The sequence below is a fragment of the Oryza sativa genome, chromosome 11 (assembly GCF_034140825.1).
Source record: "Oryza sativa Japonica Group chromosome 11, ASM3414082v1".
NCBI lineage: Eukaryota > Viridiplantae > Streptophyta > Magnoliopsida > Poales > Poaceae > Oryza > Oryza sativa.
In genome coordinates, this window is record NC_089045.1 from 18,798,880 (window position 1) to 18,821,318 (window position 22,439).

The 22,439-nt window shown below is 42.1% G+C and overlaps 1 protein-coding gene across 2 annotated transcripts; it reads left to right on the plus strand.

Annotated features, from left to right (window-relative positions):
- Window positions 1-16: 16 nt before the first annotated feature.
- On the plus strand, window positions 17-17,473 carry LOC4350514 (putative disease resistance protein At4g19050). 2 transcript variants are annotated; one of them, XM_015760027.3, is made up of 5 exons: window positions 17-796; window positions 894-1,057; window positions 1,842-1,965; window positions 13,650-14,100; window positions 14,172-17,473. In XM_015760027.3, exon 5 carries the CDS (start codon window positions 14,244-14,246, stop codon window positions 16,503-16,505), a length of 2,262 nt encoding a protein of 753 aa, XP_015615513.1. In that variant the 5' UTR covers window positions 17-796; window positions 894-1,057; window positions 1,842-1,965; window positions 13,650-14,100; window positions 14,172-14,243; the 3' UTR covers window positions 16,506-17,473. The 2 variants fall into 2 exon arrangements, with proteins under 2 accessions (XP_015615513.1, XP_066161580.1); XM_066305483.1 differs by having other exon boundaries at window positions 13,650-17,473.
- Window positions 17,474-22,439: the final 4,966 nt, after the last annotated feature.

The window sequence follows — 22,439 nt, forward strand, 5'->3', positions numbered from 1 at the left end:
AGGTTTCCTTGCCCCCTCCATTCCTTCCTAACTAGCCATTCTTTTTGCTGCAATCTGCTCACTGTTCTTCTCTTAAGCTTCCATTTAAGCACTTGTTTGTAGTAACCAGTACAGAAAAAGAAAAAAAAACTACTCTTGTTCCATTCTGATATTCTATTTGTCAAAAAAAATAAAAAATCCAAAAATATTTCGGCTTCCACCCAAATTAGGTTTCTCTCTGTAGTGGTGACAAAAACCTCAGAAAAATCCAAAAAGAAAAACTGTTTTTCCTGCATATTAGGTTCTCTGTAGTGGTTGATAAAAAGACATCCAAAATATCCCAAAAAAATTGTTTTCCTCCCACATCAGGATTCTCTCTGCTGTGGTTGATAAAAACCTCAAAAATTCCAAAAACAAACTGTTTTTTCCCGCATATTAGCTTTCTTTGTAGTGGTTGATAAAAAGACCTCCAAAAAATCCAAAAAAAAATTGTTTTCCTCCCACATTAGGCTTCTCTCTGTTGTGGTTGTCGAAAAGCATCAAAAAATATTTTGGTTTCTCTCTATAATAATTGATCTAAAACCTCCAAAACTATTTCGGTTTTCCCACACAATAGGTTTCTCTCTGTTGCAATTTATGAAAAACTACCAAAAAATCCAAAAATATTTTGGTTTTCCTGCACATTAGCTGTAGTTTTTGATCAAAAGCTCCAAAAATATTTTTGTTTCTTCCTTGTTTCAATATTTTTCAAGCTGTTGACAGTTTGTACTTCCTCTTCTCTTGACGTGGAAATTGCATTACCAAGATAACCTGTCAGGTAAGCATTTGTTTCATTGTCCCACTTCTACGTAGTTTGAGAAATATGTTTACCAAATTATTTATTTATTGCTTCTTTCTTTTTTCCATTTTCTCAGAGGCACATAGTTCGAGCTTTTCAAGTAGGGAGACTAAATATACACTGGAACCATTATTGGATTAATTCAGGACAGCGAGTTGCTGCTTTGTTGGTGAAAAACAAGCATTGCATTGTATTCCAGAAGGCTCGACGTTTCACTACAAGTAGCAAAAAAAAGCAGAGGTAAACATTGAGTTATAGAGTTTGATCAAATATTATATCATTCAAGCTTTCTGTGCAGTGAAAGTAAACCTGACGTAGTGTTAGGAATGTGTAAGTTATTCATGTTTTGTGATATACATTTCAATATGTCACCCTCGATGCAAAATCACATAGTGTTGAATGACAATCATTTATGATTATGTAATATTTGAGGGTTCTAAAAGACAACCATCTGAATTCTCCGGGAAGGTTAGCTTCTGTTAAAAATTATTCATAGTAATTTTTTGTTAGATTACCAGCAGTTTACTCCCTATAATGTGTTAGTACTAAGCTAGAATGGAAAACCACAACTATTGATGCAACCAAGAGGGATGCGCGGGAATCTTATTTAATGCTTCGTATTTTAAATTTGGTTTGACTTTTTTTATTTAAAATATTATATTCTTTTATTTTTTTTAATCTCATGATCTTTCTCTCAAAAAAATATGATTAGTTGTTTTGAAGTCAATTATTTAATGTCAAAATTTTCGATGGAGAGAGAATATGGTTGTAACAAGTGGCAAAATTAAAGGAGATTTTTTTATTAAACTACTCACACCAATAGCTTAAAAAAACTCCAGAATCCATCCTTTGTTATTTATATACAAGGGGAAAAATGAAATTATCTCTTTTTAATAAATTATTTTTATCATAATACTTAAGATTGTATACATTTATCCATATAAGTAGATGTTTCCATTTTCCAATGCAGTCAATGTTGTAATTACTTGTCATGACTAATCCATTTCTCTTTTTGCGCATACAGGTATTATCGATATTAAGATTTTCATTCACCAATAAGTACAAGCCACCAGAAAAATTACCATGGGCGAACGGTATAGTAAATGGCATAACAAATGGCGTGATCTTTTGCGAGATGAAAACTTGTGGTAAGTATATAGCTTCTTATTTGCACATAAAGGCCTTCTTGAGAGATCATGAAGAAAATAACTTAGGGGCTATATGTTGTGTTCTTAGTTCTTACCCCTACTTTGAAGTCCGAGTGTGATATTAGCCTTTTTTTAGGGTTTACGTTTTCTCCCTTTTTTTTTGAAATGAATGAAAGATTTGCCCTGGTTTGAATGATCAATTTAACGTTGTTAACTCAAGCGCGAAAACACAATTATACCCTTCTTTGCTGTTGCATATCTGTCCCAACTTTTGGATAGCACTTGCTTTTACCCCTATTTTGTGCATGAAACTTCAAAACGTTTTCAACTAATTTTTTGTGAAACAATTTAAATATGATCTTATTTTTGACAAATATGACAGTTCGATAGAATTTGAATTAAATTTTGGCAGGATTTGATAAAATTTTGACAGAACTATAACTAGCACATGATGGTTAAATTAAATAAGGAACGAATTAGCAATGAAAAAGATAATCAAAATCATCAAGGATTAATCCCCTTATCTGTCATCGGTTGGATCAACGGTGACCACTGCAATTTTTTTATTTTTTGTAAAATTTAGCACATTGTATCCGTGCCTGGACTTGCACAGTATCAAGTTCTTATCATTCTGAAAATGTTAGGATCTGCTTTTCTTAAAGAAAATTAATACTCCCTCCATTCCAAATTGATCTACATATTTCATAGGTACACCAAGACAAAAAAAAAAGCTAATAACTCTCTCATACTATATTTACTCTAGCAACAAACTCAATGCATACACCATCCCCAATATTTCCTAGCCAATAGCAAATCAAGATATTACATGTGGATTATAAATACTTGTGTGCATGAATGCATGCATCAATGTCCATTTACTCCAATACACAAATAACGAATAGGCTTAATAAATGAACACAAATATGTCGAACATTTAGAAATAACCTAAAAAAACTATATGTAGATCAATTTGGAATGGATGGAGTACTTAGCATCAATCAATAGATCGAGCACACATCATCCTAGTCTTTCCTCTCGTCCCTAGCCAATGGCGCAGGCACCCTAACGCCTCTGCATCGCTGCCGACATCTCCGCTCCGCCACCGCAAACATTCATTTTCCCACAACTGTTGGCACCCATACAAAAAAAAAAATGTGATTCCGACGATGCCCACGATGGAGGAATCAACCTCATCACCGACGACAAGAAATCGATTTGGCCAGGGATACAAAAACTATTTTGGTGGCTGCAAATCAAGGAGGAATTACGTACATATTGCATGTAGGAAACCTCCCCTCCGGCCGTCTGCCTTCTGTCATGCCCCACCGAGGAGACGCCGCCGCGGCCTGCTGCATGCTCGATCTCCTCCCCAGGATTAGGGATGAAACTGGTTCGGATAGTTTCCGTTTGTCCGGACCAATTTTCGGATTCGGAAAAATTCGGTCGGAACTATCCGGAATTTCTCGGATTCGGAAACGAATTTGGATTTTTTTTCTCGGATACGAAAACGAATACAGTAATGGTGATATCCGACAGAATCGGAAAACGGTCGAAAACTATCCGGGATTTTTTCCGGATATCGGAGTACTCCATCAGCCATTCATATGAATCAGCCAAGGAGCAGCCCAAGGAGCCCAACCCAACCCAACTATGCGTGTACTGTGTTATGTGAAGTTTCAACTAAACCTAGCTAGCTAGCAACAGACAACACAACAGCCGCTGCCTCCCAAATCCCCCACGCATCTAGGCGGCCGCCGCCACTGCCCACCGCTGCCTCGCCCCTTCACTGCCGCCGCCGTCTCGTCTCCCATCACCACAGCCGCCGCCTTTTCGTCGGCGTCGTCGCGTCGGCCAACAGCCGCCGCCTCTTTGTCGGCGCCGCCTCCTCGCCCGCCACAGCCTCCGGCGCCGCCGCATGAGGCCGGCGGCGAGCAGGTAGGACACCGCGAAGGCGCACCATAGGACGAACTGGACCATGGCGCTGCTGCTGTAGCGCCTGGACCGCTGGACGAGCCGAGGAAGACGAGGAGCACGAGGACGACGGAGCACCAGGGCTTCGATCCGGGCAAGCTGGCGGAGGTTGCAGCCGGCCGGTAGTGGCACACCTGCAGCTATATTGCAGACCAGTGGAGTGGACGCCGGCGACGGTGCAAACATCTCGATCCGGTCTGAACAAACAGAAGCGCAGGAAATGGAGGTCGTAGGATTAATTTTCTGGAGGGCAATTTTGAGTTGTGACTGTCGTTTAAGGGTGAACGACTAACATGGCTGATGTCCTATTAAAAAAATAACGAGTTATATTTCTTCGTTGACTTGTGATGCTTAGATTGAGGGTTTTTTATATTCCGATTAATATCCATCACCGTATTCGTTTCGCTTCGTATTCGCTCCGTATTTGTATTCGATAATATTCGATTCCATTTTTATATCCGGGTTTCCGATTCCGATTTCGATTCCGAAAAAAAATATGAAAACGAATATGATAGTGCTAGTTTTCGACCATATTCGAACCGTTTTCATCCCTACCCGGGATGGAAACGATGAGGTCTTGGGAGGCATCGATATTACTCAGGGGTAGAAGAGTAATCCCATATTTCGTAAATCATCTTTCCCTTTCCATTTCTATTTCTTTAACTCTCAGTACTGTGCGCGTGTTGTGAGCGCCTGCGATTGTACCGTGTTTCTCAACAAAAAAAAAAAAAGCTCTCAGTATTGTGGAACCGATCGATCTAACTGACATCCATAGTAAGGAAAAATGGTGACTTCATCTTAAAAAAAATGTTGAGGTAAATTCGTAAACACTAAAAAATAAGGGTAAAATCATAATTGAGTTTGACAGTTGGGGCATAAACATGATTCTCCAAAGAACGTCATTGGCTACTAATGAATTCTCTCCTGATTATCATAGAGATCAATTATTTACTCAAATCATATGATCTAATGAATATTTGAACATGGACAAACTTTGATGATTGTTTGGATAAAATGAAACCAGCAGACCAAATAAATCCTGGGTAAAATCTGATGGATTTGTATTTTCATAAAGCATCACATTCCTTATTTTAAAACAGAAATAATTGTTTTGGCAAATAAGCACCCTGAGCTAGGGGTGAAAACGGTACGGAAACTTTCTGGATTCCAGACCTATTTTCGAAAATGGAATCTGTCGGTCGGAATTTTTTTGGAATTTTTCGGCAATGGAAAAGGATTCGGAAATATTTTCTCAGAAACAGAATCGAAAATGATAATGGCAGTTTCCGTCGGAACTCGGAATCAGTCGGAAACTTTCCGGAAATTTTCTCAGAATTTCTGAAATTTTTATCGGAATTTCCAGAAATCACAAAATAGCTTGGATTCTTTTTTTAAGCACTGAATAGTTAATACTATGGTGTTTGGCTGTTATTTTTTTAAAAAATATTTGTTATGCAAATCTAAAATTACATAAGAATATTTTTTCCCTGCATTGGGATTTATCAACAGCATTACTAATTTATTACACAGATTATGTTTTATGATGTACTGTTGATACTTAACAATTGGACTTATATGATTGTGTTTTATGATGAATTGTTGACCATTGAGAGTTGAGAATTGGGTTTATTAGTTTAAGGGTTTTTTTTATTCCGATAAATTTTCGTTACCGTATTCGCGCCGGTTCGTTTTCGCTCCTTTTTCGGTTTCGATAATATTCGATTCCGTTTTCGTCTCCGGGGTTTCCGATTCTGATTTCGATTCCGAAAAAAATATGAAAACAAAAACGATAAAGATGATTTCCGTCCGTTTCCGTACCGTTTTCACCCCTACCCTAAGCTTTGCAACTTTTAGTTCTTAATTGGAAGCGCAGAAGGGTAAAAACCATGAAGTCATGTGACTCATCATGCATACATATAGTGAAAGAGTCTCTTGCCCCCACCTTTTTTTTTTTAACTTGTGACCTGCATCCATAGGAAGCCACCAACTAGCTTTCGGTTCTATCCTCTCATCTTTCAAAAAGATAAATACATGGTTTCTTCTTGTTACAGTTTCATATGTACATCTTAGTATTATATCGTGTCATTAATTTGTTCATCCAAAAAAGAACTAACGAAAATCGCATTGTCCACTATATAGCATCAGCCGCAAATCATATCATGTGTCAGTTATTGCTTATATACAGTGCATTCTCTTGGCTGCAAAATCAAGTTTTGTGATATATAATATTTACACAAAATGAGAATTTCTATGGAGTCCTTCACGGTGGGTCCATGCTAGGTCTATCAATGAGCCAAGCTCAAACGAGCTTTACCTGCCAAGGCTCAAGCTTGGTACAGATTAGAGCCAAGCCCAGTATGTTCTGAATTTTGACTTTTCAGGTGCGAAAATTCTAAAAAAAATCTTCCATGTTTTAATAGATATGTATATATGCCACAAAGTCCCAAGTCACTCAGTTTTTCAGATAAAATACGTGTAGTAGGGGGTGAATGGTAGGAACAACAAAAACAAAAAACTTTTAGCGAAAATAAAAGTTACCCTCAAATTAGACGAAATTGCACCGGTCATACCGCTGGATCGCCACCGGTCTCACCGTAGTACCCCCACCGGTCTGACCACTGCTCGCCATTGGTCTGACCATCGTCTTGCCACCGGACGGACCTCCCGCCCGTTAGACCGCTCGGTAGATGCCAGTCTAACCGTTGGGATCTAGAAAAACACGTCTCGACCAAACTCTTAAAAGTAGATCAACTTTATTACACGAAGATGTGTTTACAAATTGCATGAATATGTGTTTAAAAAGTGCATCTAAAGCACTTATATGTTAACTCACAAACTAAAATTGAAGCCTCGAAGCAATCTTTAACTTTTCTCTTCTGAAAAGTTGATATACTTCTAGCCTCAACCCCTCTTCTATTTATACGCAAAACATGGCTGCCCCTAGCCACAAATCCAACTAGAACCGGGACTCCTAATCACATAAGAAACCTACCAAACTAGGGAAACAAGATCCCCTTTCAACACCAAACTTTAATCATTCCAAACTTGGAGTCTAATCCAAATTCGACCTCTCTTTTCATACACACACAACACCACGTGTATATCATATGAAATGGAAACCTTTACCTCTATGTTCATTACACTACTACAAAACATCAAATAGGTAGTGCTAAAATCGGCACCTATAGGCCTTTTCCCACGTACTCGGGTTGAAATCGCAAAAAATCGACATCTTTAAGAAATTATATGTGCCGGTTATATAGGTGTCAGTTAATTTAAAACCAACACATATAATATATTATAGGTGTCGGTTTTTTTATAAAACCCGGCACCTAACAAACCGAGCCGAGTCGACCACAGCGCCAAGCCGAGTCGGCAGGGCCCACCGAGGAGATAAGGCCTGAGTCTTATCCATCCACCATATCCACTTGTTTTCCTCTCCTCTCTCTCTCTCTCTCATTTCTCTCTCGTTTTCTTCTCTCTTCAAGTGGAGGCGGCGGCAGGCGGGTGAAAGGCGGCAGGCGGCGGTGCAAGAGGGGAGGCGGCGGGCGACGGGTGGCGGCGGCAGGTGGAGATGGTGCAGCGGCGGCAGCAACGGGAGGCAGCATCGGCGGCGATGGCCGCGCCCTCCCCTCCGCCAGATTTGGTGGGAGGGGAGGCAGCAGCGGCGAGCGGCGCCTCCCCTCCGCTAGATCTAGCAGGAGGGGAGACGGTGGGCTCCCGTGGCCCCTGCGGCGAGCTCTCCATGGGCGGGGAGGCAGTAGGCTCCCGCACCCAGCGGCGAGCTTCCCCACGACAGCGACAGCGGGATCTCCACAACAGCAGCGGCAGGCTCCCCACGGCGGCGGTGCTTTTGAGTAATTTTTGTGATTGTTTTGTGTGATTTTTGTTGGTGATGATTGTGATTGCGGTAAGTGGGTGATGTGAATGTATGATTTGTGATTTTTTTATTGATTTTTTTTTTTGGCTTGGAGGCATCGGCTCGAATTGAGCCGAGCCGAGCCTTTTTTTTTTTGGCGATCCATACACCTCAAAGGTGCCGGTTCTTGAAGTCGGCACCTTTGAGAGAACTCAAAGGTGCTGCCTGCGAGGTGCCGGTTGCCAAATCCGGCACCTATATGGGGTTTGGAACTGGCACCAAATAGCCTTTATGTAGTAGTGTTATTCTCTAGCCTGAGCATTCCGCGTGATATTCTTGACCGTCTGGACATCAACTTCTCCCAAGCCTAGTCTCGATCCATCACCAGCTATACTCATGTGGTCTCAAGCAACACCTACACATGAACAACAAAGAAACTTCATATTCGAGTACAAGTTCACTCCAACTTGACTCACATTAGCACACAACAATATGACATATGTATAGAAACCATTGAAAAGACATAAACATGAAGTCTGCCGGTCTAACCGTTGAGCAACCCAGTCAAACCGCCCGAATACCTCCGGTTTGACCGGCGGCCACTGCCCGGTCTGACCAGCCTCCTAGCCAACAACTCCGTTCACAAACCGAAAACACTATTCACTGTATTTTCAGCAAATACTTACCCTTGACAATTGTTCATCACATGATTTTTAAAATGTCCTTGTGCGGTATATGAGATTCGATCCTCAGATCTCTCTACATGTATAGCCTCCTTACTATCTCACATACATAGCAAACTTGTCTACATTTTTTCTTCTGACTCTCCCTGTCTGAAACTCCCAATATGCATATTTGAGCCTCCTGATGACTTCAAATAAAAAAGTTGTCAATTACAACATTACAATATTTGTCTCCAACCAAGGTTGCATGAAAACATTACAAACTGTCAGCTAATGAAAATATTTGGGCATTTCTAATGCGTATTTTGGCATGTAAAAGAGCTGAAATGAAAATCTAGTCAGCTGCAAATGTAGATGTCGTGAATCTACAACTTTGATATAAAACTTTTCTTCATATAACTTTATATGAAAATTGTATACATTGTTTTCAAAATAGCAAATACACTTATCAGTTATCAATACCATTTCGGTACTCAATTGATAGGACCATCCGGATAGTACGTGGATTTCTCACACATTTGCTTGCATGTCACTCTGTTAGTGCCATAACATAAAACTGACTTGCGAGTAAAGACATATCAAACACACTTGCGGACGTACCATTGTATTTTTTTTCCAATAATAACATCATGGAGAACTATCAAGTATCAAATGTGTCAAACATTAATTTGATTATGTAAACATTACATACCTTATTGCGCATTGGTAAAATAAATAGTAGGGTAGCTGGCGCAATATTGCGCGGCTAGCACCAATACAAATTTATATTATGATGCAAAATTATCTTATTTTTTTCTACACATAAATATCTTTAACAATTGTTAAATAGTTGACTCTTATCCCGGGATGTTAAAAGATCAAACCTTATCATCATATCATTGTGTTTCCCATGTTATGATTTTTAAAAGTTGCACTAGCCACCACCACCTACTCCTTTGCCACCCCTCCACTTGCTCGCTCGGCAAGCCATCCCTTCTCGTGACCAAACAAAAATCAAACCTTGTCTCGACAGGATCCATCTAGTTTTCAGAAATCATGTCAAACCTTGCCGCCCTATTCCTTTGCCACCCCTTCTCTCGCCCTCCCACCGCCCTCCTTTTTGTTGCCATTAGGATTTCAAAAATCAATCTTTATCATTGTTGGATTCTGTTTTTATAATTTTTAAATGTCTCGCTAGATGCAATTGTAGGGTTATTGGTAATCCATAAACCTACAACAGCATCGGATAATCTATAATTGTTTAGCCATACCAGACGACGCGCCGAAGAAGATGATTGCATATTTGCATCTATATATCTATAATCACTAATCTTGATCGACTAAGGTATCACACTACTAAGAAATTAACATTTGTTGGCGGCTAGATCGCATTTTCTCCGGTGGCTGGTGGCACGCCAGCAACTGATGGCGAGAGAAAATGTACTAATTTCATTGGCGGCCACAAACCGCCAATGAAAAACTTTTGTAGGTGGGCACCCTAAGAGACCTCCTTGCAAAAATCAATTTTTGCTGGGGCACCCTGAAGTCACTTGCCTGCAAAAATGATTTCTAGCAAAAAAAAATGAAAATCCATATCCAAATACCCTCCAATTTAGATCTAGTTATCCTCCGATTCACAATGCAATTCCACCGTCACAAATTCAAAAAAGATTTGACCAATTCACAATGCGATTCTGCCAAGAACGTTGTCGTCGGTATCCCAATGCTAGAGTCATGCTTTGTAGTGTCTTCTCTTGAGGGCGAAGTCGAAGCAACACACCAGCATCGCGTCGGCAAGGGAGGGGGTGGAGGCCAGCCACGACAGGGAGCACGACGAGGTCGGCTGCCTCGGCAAGGATGGTTGTGATGAGGTGGATGGCTGAGAGCTTCTCGACGCTGGACTATGCCATGTGTGGCCCACTAGAGGTGGGTTTATGCTCTTGAGGTCGCATCGTCGCGATTACCGTTTCCGAGCACTACGAGCCTCCAGTTGAGATCCCTTTGCTGGCTTCGGAACCTCAGTCGCAAGGCCCACTAACTGCGGGTGTGGTCAGCGATGGTGATAGCGGCAAGAAGGGGCGGAGCTAGGTAGGAGAGGGGGGTGCCCAAAAATCCGGTCAAGAAAAGTTTTTAGCTATAATTCATCTATTTTTACCATATGTGCAACCCCCCCCCCCCCCGCTTCAATCCAAACTCAAGCACTCATATCAGCCTAAACATGATCTAAAGTAGAGTAAAGCAAGCGAGTGGCACCCTCTCCATTTTATTCTAGCTCCGCCCTGGCAGCAGTGAGCGGGAGACCGGGAGCGGAGGAGGAAGGTCGATGGTGGCATGGCAGCATGCTGCCTAGGAGAGGGAGGAGATGGTGGGAGGGAGAGAAGTGAGGAGGGCTGAGAAAGCTTAGGGAGGCAAGAAGGAATAAAGGCGCTGGTGGGTGGGAGCAACCGACCCCCGATCTTCTAGGATGCCATGTGTGAAAATTAATTTTCATAGGACCAGCAGTAAAAATATTGCTATTTTTACAAGCCGCCGACCAAAAACTGTCGTCTGTTGCCTAGCTTAATTGGGGACCTCTCTATACATTTTCCTAAGTACAGAAATCATTTTTCCAAATGGTCAAAACCCGGTTTTTGCATGCGGCTGGGCAGCCCGTCTGGACCCAAGTATCTCTGAAAATCAATATTTTTCCATGCGTGCAGCCCAATCTTATGCAAAAATAGAAGTTTCACACACAGTCCATTTTCGCATGCAGTCACCTATACCGACCGCATGCGAAAAAAATTTGGGCGAAACAAATTCAGCCAAAACCCTAGATCCCCTTTCTCTCATGAAACCCTAGACCGCCACCGCTGTTGTCATCGTCGCAGCCGCCACCGCCGCCTAAGCCCGCCGTCGTCGCTCTCTGGGATGGGGGCAGCCGGATTCACGCGTCGGTACCGCCTACCCCCAAGGCCGCCTTTGCCTCCGCCTCCGCTAAGCCTGTCGCTACGGCTAGATTCGACAATGCCCATCCCCTCAGTCGCCGCTGCTCCCTAGGGCAGGGGTGCCGGATCCGTGCACCACTGCTGCTCCCAACAACGGGGGAGCCAGATCCGGCCAACCCCGAGGCTGCCTCCGCCTCCGCTAAGGCTGCGGTCATCGCTCTCAAGGGCGGGAGTGTTGGATCTGCGCACCACCGCCGCTCCTGAGGTGGGGGCGCCGGATCCACGCACTGCCGCCGCTCCCAAGGGCAAGAGAGTTGGATCCGCTTGCCCCCGAGGCCACAGCCGCCGCTCTCGAGGGCAGGGGCGACCGGATCCGCTTGCATGTGAGGCTGCCTCCGCCACCCGCCCGCGAGGCCGCCATGTCGACCTCAGCCATTGAAGGTGGAGTAGAGAAGGGGGAGAGGGAAGGGGAAGAGATGAGGTGGAGTGGGAGAGGAAAGGGAAGAGAAGCGGTTCTGGAGGAGAAGAGAAAAAATGAGTAGTGATGCGTTGGAGATGAAGTAAGGTGCGGAAGAAAAAATAGTACGGGGATGCATGGGGCCCACATGCTATCCAAGTTGCCTGCATGAAAAAAAATATTTTCGCTTGCGGTCTCATCACAGGTCTACTTGCGAAAATTGATTTTTTTTTTTCCATGCGAGATTTTTGAGGAGCCGTAAGCAAAAAATGCAGGTCGATTTTGCAGGCACGACCAAGTACGGTCTGTTTGCAATTTATGGTGACCCTCGTACAGAAAAATCAGTGTTTTTAAGACCGTATGTAAAAATAAATAGGCTACCTAAAAAGTTTTTTTAAGTAGTGTCAGGCAGTTCATCATCCGGTTGGTTACTTTATCCAATGCTGCGGGTCATGCATGCTGCCAATTCTTGCCTTGTTGGCCGTGAGCCATCGTGAGTTCCTGAGATAGCTCCCTCTTTGGCGACTTAATTTGTGGCCGACGATCGATAGACTTTGCGTCAAGCAGCAGCTGCTCAACGCTACAACAGATACATTGAATTGGGTCACTGATTAGTGATTAGCGGTGGCAATAAGCGACCGGGCGGGCAACAAAAGCATGTTATCTAACGGGCCGTGCCCTAGTGGGCCGTGCCGTCAGTGTGCCGTGCCGTGCTGGGCCGGGCCGCCCGTTTGGCCTGCTATATGCGGTACCATCCCAAGTACCTGGCGATACTGACGAATAATAGCCTTTGGATCTGATCCAATCAATGGCTCATATTTGGTACCGTCCTAACCTGTTGGACTGTAAAAAAAACTCAGATAGAGTTTTTGCATGTGATTGGTGGCCCGCCTGCGCCCAAAGTTGTGCGAAAATCGGATTTTCGCATACGACCAGCGCAACCGCATACAGTCACCTATACCAAGTTACCAACCTCATGCGAAAATAATTTAGATAAAAAAAATAAAATTCAAAACCACAAAAGCCCCGAAACTCTAGCCCGCCGCCGGCCCAAACGTAAGGTCGCCGGAGTTCACCATTGCTGTCGTCATCGCCGCAGCAGCTCCCGAGGAGATGCTTGCTCTGTTATAGTACACATGAAGACATGAATGTCTTAATGCACATTGTAAAGCGTGTTACTGACCCATGTATTTCAGAATTAAAATCGAACTTAATATGTTTTGATTTGGGGATTTGTTTTTTAAGATATTTTGGGAAGGACTAAATAAATAAGAAGATGCATGTTTGGCAGGACCACCTAGACAACAGTAGAAAAACATGATTTTTTTTTTTTTGCAATTTGCTTTGTATTACATTAGTTTATTTTAACACCATGGAAACCAGGGCTTTACATGTGAGTATGTAAATTGAATGACGTGTAGACTATGCTTTACGTACGGTTATATATCCCTAGTATGATAGCTGTTTTTTTTTTTTGTTAAGTAGTAGTATATATTAGTGCTGTGCGTAAATCATGGATCGATTAAGTTGAATCTTATATATAGCTCGTATATATCCTATGGCTTGAAGATTAATTAGAACAATCATATCACTAGGTAGGAGTACAAATTAACTGCTTCCTCCGTTTTACAATGTAAGACTTTCTAGCATTGTCCACATTCATTTAGATGTTAATGAATCTAGACATATGTATGTGTTTAGATTCATTAACATCTATATGTATATGGACAGTGCTAGAAAGTCTTACATTGTGAAACGGAGGGAGTAACTACTAACTAGTAGTGTCCTAATTTGCATGTTTTGGCTGGCAGGCTAGGCGGCTACAACCAGACAGATGAACGTCGTCAGATTGCGGCATGGTTCTTATTATGTGAATTGGAATGTCGGGGTCGGGCCGGCCGCTTCCTTCGTGCAGGCCATTACAAGGCTCGCTGTCGAGGCGATCAGCGAGGTATGGGGTCCCTTCGATCCCGTGATCAAGGTGCAGCTGATGAAGCCGCCGCCGCCGGAGGAAGCAGGAGAAATCCATGAAAGCTTCGTCATGAGATTGGACCAGCAGCTGGCCGCCGCGGTGGCAGAGCAGCTCGGCCTGCTCAACAACGACCAAGAATACCGCGAGCGCAAGGAAGCCCACGAGGAGGCGCGCTATTTCTCATGGGGCTCAGTGGAGAGTTACGGAACACGGCCGGATTATGCCGATCTACGGCGTCGGATCAACGCCATACTGTCCAGTAACAAGTACCTGCTGGTGGTTGAGAACCTGTACGAGCCCATGACGCCCTATTATTTCGTATACTCTGTGGGGCTTCCTTTCCCTAATTACTCCTTTACAGACTCTCGATGGCTCATATCCACCGTGTCCCAAAAAGTCTGTGACAAAAGCAAGTCAGCACGTGATCAAGTGTATGGTCCCTTCGATGATGACGACACCATGGTGCTCATCCTCTCCTCACTGCATCAGTCGGCCAAGGACATCTCCAAGGCTGTCGTCGGGCACGACGACGATGAGGAGCACTGGCACCGTGCCGCACTCCGGTGTTTTCACTACGCCCTGCTGCAGCTGCTCATTCCATGTGAACAAGACAACAACAGCAATACTACTAGTCACTGAAGAGCTCATCCGTCAATGGGCTGCCCAAGGCTTCCTTGCAACTACCAGCCGTTGTAAGCCAAGAGCAGTTCAAGCAGCACATATCCGCATCAAGGGGCACCATGCTAGTGATATATATCAAGTTGGGCACGCAATCCTTCAAGCATTCTCAGAGTATTCATTGCTCAAGCTACCCTTTTCTCCAGCAAGTGAAGCTAGTAAGGCCACTGAGACTGCCGCACACTTCTTAATATATCATCATCTCGTTGCATCCCAACTCAGTGAACATGAAATATTTCATGAGGAGGAGGAGGAGGTGGGGTTGAAAAACAGGAGATGGATAAGAATGACCAGCAAACAGCAAGAAATGGAGAATCAAGCATGGCATTTGAGCACGCAATTGCTGGGCAAAGAAGAATCCAATGACCCAACCACATTTATTTTAAGGCACTTCTTGCACACATCCAGCCTGCTTAATCTAATTGACAACATCTTGCCTAAGCTCCCTTGTCTTCGTGTTCTTGACCTCTCTTATACTCAACTAGAATCACTCCCTCCTACAGTTTGGTGTCTCTCTAACCTCATACTGCTTTCTCTCAGAGGTTGTCGTGCCATCAAAAGCCTACACAGTGTCTCCAATAGTGGTGGTTCTCACCCAGAAAATGAAAAACACCGAATGATGAACAACTTGCTTTACCTTGATCTCACCCTTCTCAGCATAAACAATTTTCCCAATGATTTTTTCCAAGGCATGACAAAACTTGAAGAGTTGATGCTTGCCGGGTGCTCTAGCCTTGTGGAGTTGCCTTGTTCCATCTCTGCTTTATCCAGCTTATTGACTCTTGAGGTTACAGGGACTAAACTTACATCACTTCCAAGTTCAATGTTTGCGGGGATGCAAAAACTTCAATCACTTAAGCTCATTGACAACAAATTGTTGAATTCAATTCCAATGTCAATTTTAGAAGCCCACGGTCTTAAAGAACTACATATTCAAGGCTGGCATTCAAGGATGCAAGAGGAGATCAAATTGGATGGGCATCCTACCCTGAATTCATTCTCACTGATCAATGCTCCTCACATAAAGCGCTTGTCCCTACAAGGATGTAGAAAGCTTGAATGTGTGGACTTGAGGGACCTTGGCACATTGGAAGACCTGGACCTGTCAGCTACTGCTATCAAGGAGCTCCCAGCTAACATCCCTAATCTGCCTCAGCTGAGGCGACTAATTCTGATGGGTTTTCCAAACCAGAGCCGATTTCCTTGGCATAAGCTGCAGCGGTTCCCTAATGTGTTTTGCTTGGATCACTATGCAGAAGGACATGACAACCATTATGATAATCAGGTTGCTCGTGTCTACGTCAAAGATTCCAGATTGTTTTACAGCTTTAGTGAGAGCACAAAAGAATTAGTACAAGAAGGAGAGTTCTTACAATCTTTCTATGTTCAAATTGCACCATCCACCGTTAATATTAGGAAGCTAGAGGATGAAGAAGACAAGTTGACCAGCATGCTACAGGAATTAGCACATAAGAGATCTCCTTATGGTGATGTGTACCATCGTTGCATAGCATTGGAATTTTCAGTGATGTACATGGCCAGATCTGCCATTCATCAAACCGCGCGTCATGTGCATATGTCTACAATAGATAAGTATCCTCATGGTTTAAAGTATCTTCTGGAAGTTGCCAAATCAATTTATGTGATAAATGATTCTTTTGTCGACTGCCTTACTAATCTGAGCAACTTGGACGAACTGGAGGAATGCAAGCTTCATTTTTGCCATCGGATGAAGCATGTATTTGAAACAACATATCACATGTGGAGAGATCTACCGAATTCATGGGACTCTCAACACAAAAGTGCATGGGCCTCTCGACTCAAAAGTGCATGGGCCTCTCAACTCAAAAGCCTAATTCATTTCTACATACTTGCATACACAAATTCGGCTATTGAAGCTATCGGATTCACTTCACTAAACCACCTGCACTTGGAACATTGCCCAAGACTGGAGAGCATCATGCCACGCAATTGTGCACTACCAAGACTCACAACTCTTAACATCCTATTCTGCTAAAACATCAGCACAATCTTCTTCAAAGATCATGAAAAGGGAGCAATCAACGTTGAGTTCCCAAGCCTTCAAAGGATGCGCCTCCAGGAGCTGCCACTATTGAAGCACCTCTACGACGGCGACGACATTGTCTTATCTGCACCGACATGGAAGGAGCTCCATGTGCGTGGGTGCTGGAGCCTACAGCATCTCCCACGCCTCAGTCAAGAAGACCTAAACCAGGCGGTGCAGGTGAGCGGAGAGAGGGCATGGTGGGAGAAGCTCATCTGGGACGATGACTCATCACTCACTCACCGTAGCTACTACAACTGCAAGTTTCCCCCGCCATTTGCCTCCTTCAACGAGCGTGCCACAGTGACGAGCTACCTCAGGTGAATCGCATCCAAACTCATCAATCTATTCACCCATATATGGGATCATGACTTGTCAAGTGACTTTTCTCATGACGTCCTCAGCTAGCTAGATCATCAACCATATACTCACCACAGGCTATCACATGTACACCTAGCCTGATTGGCAATATTCCACCATACAACCATTGTAGTACCATATACCTATCACATACCATTATACTGCCGATCAATCCACCACATCTCACAATGTGCATCACCAGTTTCATACATGCATGTGTCAAGAGAAAAGGAAAAAAATGCTTGCCCGTGTTCTAGTACCAATATGAGTTCTTTGCCAGAGTTGCTTTGTTGGTGTGCTTATACACATCATATAAATATGTCTAAATAAAAGTTTAGCTTCCTTGATTATAGCCGACCAGTCTCTCGGTCAGCCATCAATGACAGCTAAACTAGTTTGTTCTGTGTGAAATTAAGTTTTCTTCCTGATATTATTGGAATAATATCAGTATTTCTATGTAACAATATCACTGCTTTAGTGTGTATTGTGTTTGTTGTAACTTGTAAACCATGTAATGTTTGTGTGGAGCATATTAATATATGAACCCATTAGTCAACTAAAAAGAGTTGTGTGTAATGTTAACATGTATGCATGCACATTTGATCGTCGTGCTAAAATTACATATATATGTTTGCATGCTCCGTTTCCTAAGCTTGTATCATTACATATTCAGCTTCTCGTTGTGTAGAGACTATATGAACTATCCAAGTAAGTTGATAAAAAGTTGTAATCACAGCCGCTATGCCAATAATGAATTTTGTAGATCATGCAAGTAGCTATATATATTACCTCAAAGTTGGCAAGGCTTTAGTGTTAAAATAATTCATGGGGTGATGACATGAAGTGAATTCTGACATATTAATCAAAGCCAGGATAGTAGAAACGTTTTCCATACTAGTTATGTGTCTTAATGAATTGAATAGCCCTTTTTTTTCATGTTTTATGCTGAGCTCTGGTTTAAATGTATTTTGTTCCCTTTTTTCAGTCCACATCGATGTTGTGTGCTCCTCAGCTTTTCTTTTAAGAGTACTGGAGATAGATATTCATTTTTGTTGAAATATTTTATAGGTGATACTTCATGTCTTAATATCCACATTCCTTATGTGAATTATATTCTTCGTAATAATCCAAGCACTCTGTTTCTTGTAAAAATAAAGATACATATACAACATGTGTAGTTCAACTCGCACAACTCATTCAGCATCAACGATAGCGTTGAGACAAACATGTCGAAGGAACTCGGAAAAATGAACCCCTGTAACTTTGGGAGATGGGATGCTCTCCTATCTTTTAATTTAGGAAAACACGTGACACGTAATAGGGTTAGCTACTGTTTACTAAAAATAGAGGACTCATGTAAGTCGTAGCATGATATATTCAGTCTGACACCTACGCTAATGCGACAAAAGATAAAACCAGAAAGCTGACATATTTAGCAAAGTAGAGATTTTTTTTCCCACCAAGCTAGAAAATAGCGTTCCCTTGCTAAGGGCCCGTTTAGTTCCCAAAAAGTTTTTCCCAAAAACATCACATCGAATCACATGTATGGAGTATTAAATATAGATAAAAAGAAAAACTAATTGCACAGTTATGGGGGAAAGCACGAGACGAATCTTTTAAGCCTAATTAGTCCATGATTAGCCATAAGTGCTACAGTAACCTACACGTGCTAATGACTGCTTAATTAGTCTCAAAAGATTCGTCTTGCGGTTTCCTGGCGAGTTTTGAAATTAGTTTTTTCATTCGTGTCTGAAAACCCCTTCCGACATCCGGTCAAATGTTCGATGTGACACCCAAAAATTTTCTTTTTCCCAAGCTAAACAGGGCCTAATATTTTCTTCGCTCACCATTTCAAGCATACACTCCCTAGAATACAAAATAGGATACTGGTGTGGTCTACTGCAAAGGGCCGGGGATGGATGACAATGAAAAAGTAGCTGCTAGCAGCAATACTACTGACATGTGGGCATCTCCTAAGTCGTAACAGCAGCAAATAATACTACCTTTGCTATGATATGTAGCCATTGTAGTATCCAATGTCATGTAACGACAAGAGGAGCGAGAACGGAGGACAAACTTACAGAGGCATTTCATCGAGTAGTGCATGGGTGCTACGTAATGTACCTTAAATTATAATCCTTGGTCATTCTCTTCATCCCATCAATAAATCAATCCCAGATGATCATTGATCCGATCAATCCGCAGATGAGCAAGGATGAGAAATCACGGGCAAATAAAGAGATGAGGAATGGATTACATTGTAGGATCGAATCACAAGAACTAATCCAACCAGAGGGGGTGAATGGATGGTATACCCAAAAACCAAAAACTTTTAGCGGAAATAAAAGTAACCCTCGAAATCGATGGATCGCGGTCTGACCGAAGTAGTTGCACCGGTCTAACCGCCTAGAACACGCCGGTCTGACCGAGATCAAACTCCGGTCGAACCGCCGAGATCGCCTGCCGCTGCCTGCCTGCACCGCCGGTCTGACCGTCCTAGCGCCGCCGGTCTGACCGTCGCTTGCCGCCGGTCTGACCGCCGAAACCCGGTGAAACACAAATCGAAGAACTCTCAAAGTAGATGACAACTTTATTGCTTCTCTCTGTGTTTACAAAGTGCACCAACAGCACTCCTAACAAAAATCTCTACTAAACTCGAAACCCTAGCTAAACTAGCAACTCAATTGCTCTCAAAGCAATACAAAAGCGATACCGGGAAGCCTCACGCTCCCCCTCTATTTATACATGAGATAGGCAGCCTAAAGCCACGAACCAAACTCATACTAAGAGTCCTAAACACCTTAGGAAACCCTCTAGTACAAGAAAGAAACTTTACATAACCAATAGCACCAAATTTGGACTCTTTCCAAATTCGACTCCGCATCCCATACGCACACAATACCTCCATCGTATGCCATATGGAATCTCCATCAACCATGTGCGTCAACTCTAGCCTTAGTATCCCGCATGATATCTGACCACCACGGACATCGTCTTACCACCAAGCCGACTCCCGGTCCATCACCGCAAATACGCTCCCGAGGCATCGAGTCACCTACACATGAAACAAACAAAGAAACCATATTCTGAGACCAAGCTATCACAACTTGACTCATTGTTAGCAAACAACAGTATTACATACGTATAGTATCCATCTAGAAGCCATAACCATGAAACAATCACGGATATCCAAAGAAACAACCCGAAACCGAAACCGACACAGCATCGGCCGGTCAGACCGCGGGCCGGCCGGTCTGACCGCTACACATGAGCCGGTCTGACTGGCAACCACCGCCCGGTCTGACCGGTCCCGACAAACCAGTAAACCCTGTTCATCTCCTGAAAAAAAAACCACTTCGACAATAATCTCCAAATATCAAAACCAATAATCATATATGCCAATTGTTCATCACAGAATAAGAATCAAAACACACGTTGATCTTACAATCTCCCCCTTGATGAACACATTGGCAAACCCATTAAAAATGTTTTGGTGTTTGGAAAAATAAAATCAAAAGCGGTAAAAAACACACTTCGTACAAACGTACACATCATGCTCGAAAATCCAAAAGAAAATTTCTCCCCCTTTTTAAAAGAAAGAAATTCCCAATTGAACCAAAAGAAAACTTCTCCCCTTTTGAAAAGAAAGAAATTCCCAATTTAATCAAAAATATGCTCTTCTCCCAAAACTCATCTCTTCTCCCCCTTTTGACAATGATTTCATCAAGCATAGGAATTATGTTCATTAATGTATAAGAGCTTAACATACATATAGCATATCATGTCATGTGTTGCAATAAAAAGAAGATGAACCCATCTATAACATAACAAGCATGCATTAAAGTATAACCATGAACCAAAGATTTTACAATTAAGCTTGAATCAACAATCAAAATTCATGATTTCATACGATTTATAATGCAACATCTTAACCAGCACATAGGTTGAAGAATAAACACTAAACACATATAACTATTGCATTTATCACTCTTTCTCAAATAACCTTTTGCACAAAACAACAAAGAGAATTTGATTTTTTTTTCTTTTTCTTGAGCCTTTTTGCTCATATATTTCTCTTTATTCCGGGTACGTTCCTGTCGTCAAGAATGTTTCCAAGGATTCGGCACCCATTATTTTGCTCACATCGAATACGTCATTGTCGTCAAGACTGTTTCCAAGGATTCGGTATTCATTTTTTTATGTTTTTATTCTCTTTTCACAATGAGCAATTAAAGCTATTTGAGGAATAACAAGTCAATAAAGCATATATATAAAGCATTTAAAAATCAAACCACATGCTAGCTTCAACATTGCATATTTTCTTAATTCAAGTATAGAATTTAAGTGTCATGCATCATCTCCCTTAAAAGCAAAATCTAAGTCTCATGAAAAGACTAGAATACATACAAGCTATGCTAGAGACAAATAAACCTTCAAAGTATTGCTAGCATGCACAAGAAAATACCATATGTATAGAACAAAGCTCTCTTTTATTAATTTTTTCATTTTCATATTTTTGCTTGATAAAACCATGAGGTACAAACTCCCCCTCAAATCATGCCAAAAGGAATTCATAAAAAGCACTAACTCCCCCTCAAAATAACCTCCAATTCTCCCCGAAAAAAAATTAAGAAGAAATCAAAGATTTTGAAAAAGACATCCAATTGCCAACGATATCACCAAAATTCTCAAGAATTGACATACATCCAACAGTATTAACCAAAACTACAACCTCAAATACTAGCATATGAAAAAGCTAATAAACAAGAGAGTAGACCAAAATTATGTCAATCCAAAAGTAAAGTGATGTTACCTTGCTATACAATCGTCATCTCAACGTTAAACGCACATGGGGAGTATGCCACCAAAATACCTACGAACGAGAAGATGTCGAAGACTCCGTGTTGGGGTTAAAAATAAGAAATTTTGGAATCCAACACTGAGTCACACGACCACTAGAACCAGTAGGTACATACACACTTACAAAATCAGAATCAGACTTACCAGAAAACTTACCTTTTTGCTTCACAAAAGTCCGATTTGAATTTCGCGCAAAATCAACCCGAGACCGGTCTGACCGCCGCTGTGCCTACGGTCTGACCAGGCCTGGCAACCGGTCTGACCGCTGGCCAATCTGACCAACTGGTCAGTGTCGGTCTAACCGTGGTCCTCGAATTAAAACCCGATTTTTGCCAACGTCGTTTTGCAAAAGCAATTTCTCTTTCCTTTTTCTGTTTATGGGCAAGTCTAAAACAAAAACCAACCAAATGTCCATTTTTTCCACAAAAAGAACAAGTGTACTTTTCACGACAAGTTTGTGAAGTAGATGGTTTTGAAATTAATGGTTTTTCAACAAAAGAAGGTTTTGCATTCACAACATTTGATTTCGAAGAAGATGCATTCAAAGAAGACATGATGCCAGCAGATTTAAACACAGTGTTCTTAGGCTCAGATTCAATCAAAATTTCACCTCTCCTAGCAACACCTAAAACAGTAGGAGGATGTCTAGCATGATAAGCATAAGAA

Bases quoted from the DNA above. Each gene is read 5' to 3' on its own strand.
- LOC4350514 (XM_015760027.3), top strand. From the start codon at position 14,244: ATGGTCCCTTCGATGATGACGACACCATGGTGCTCATCCTCTCCTCAC.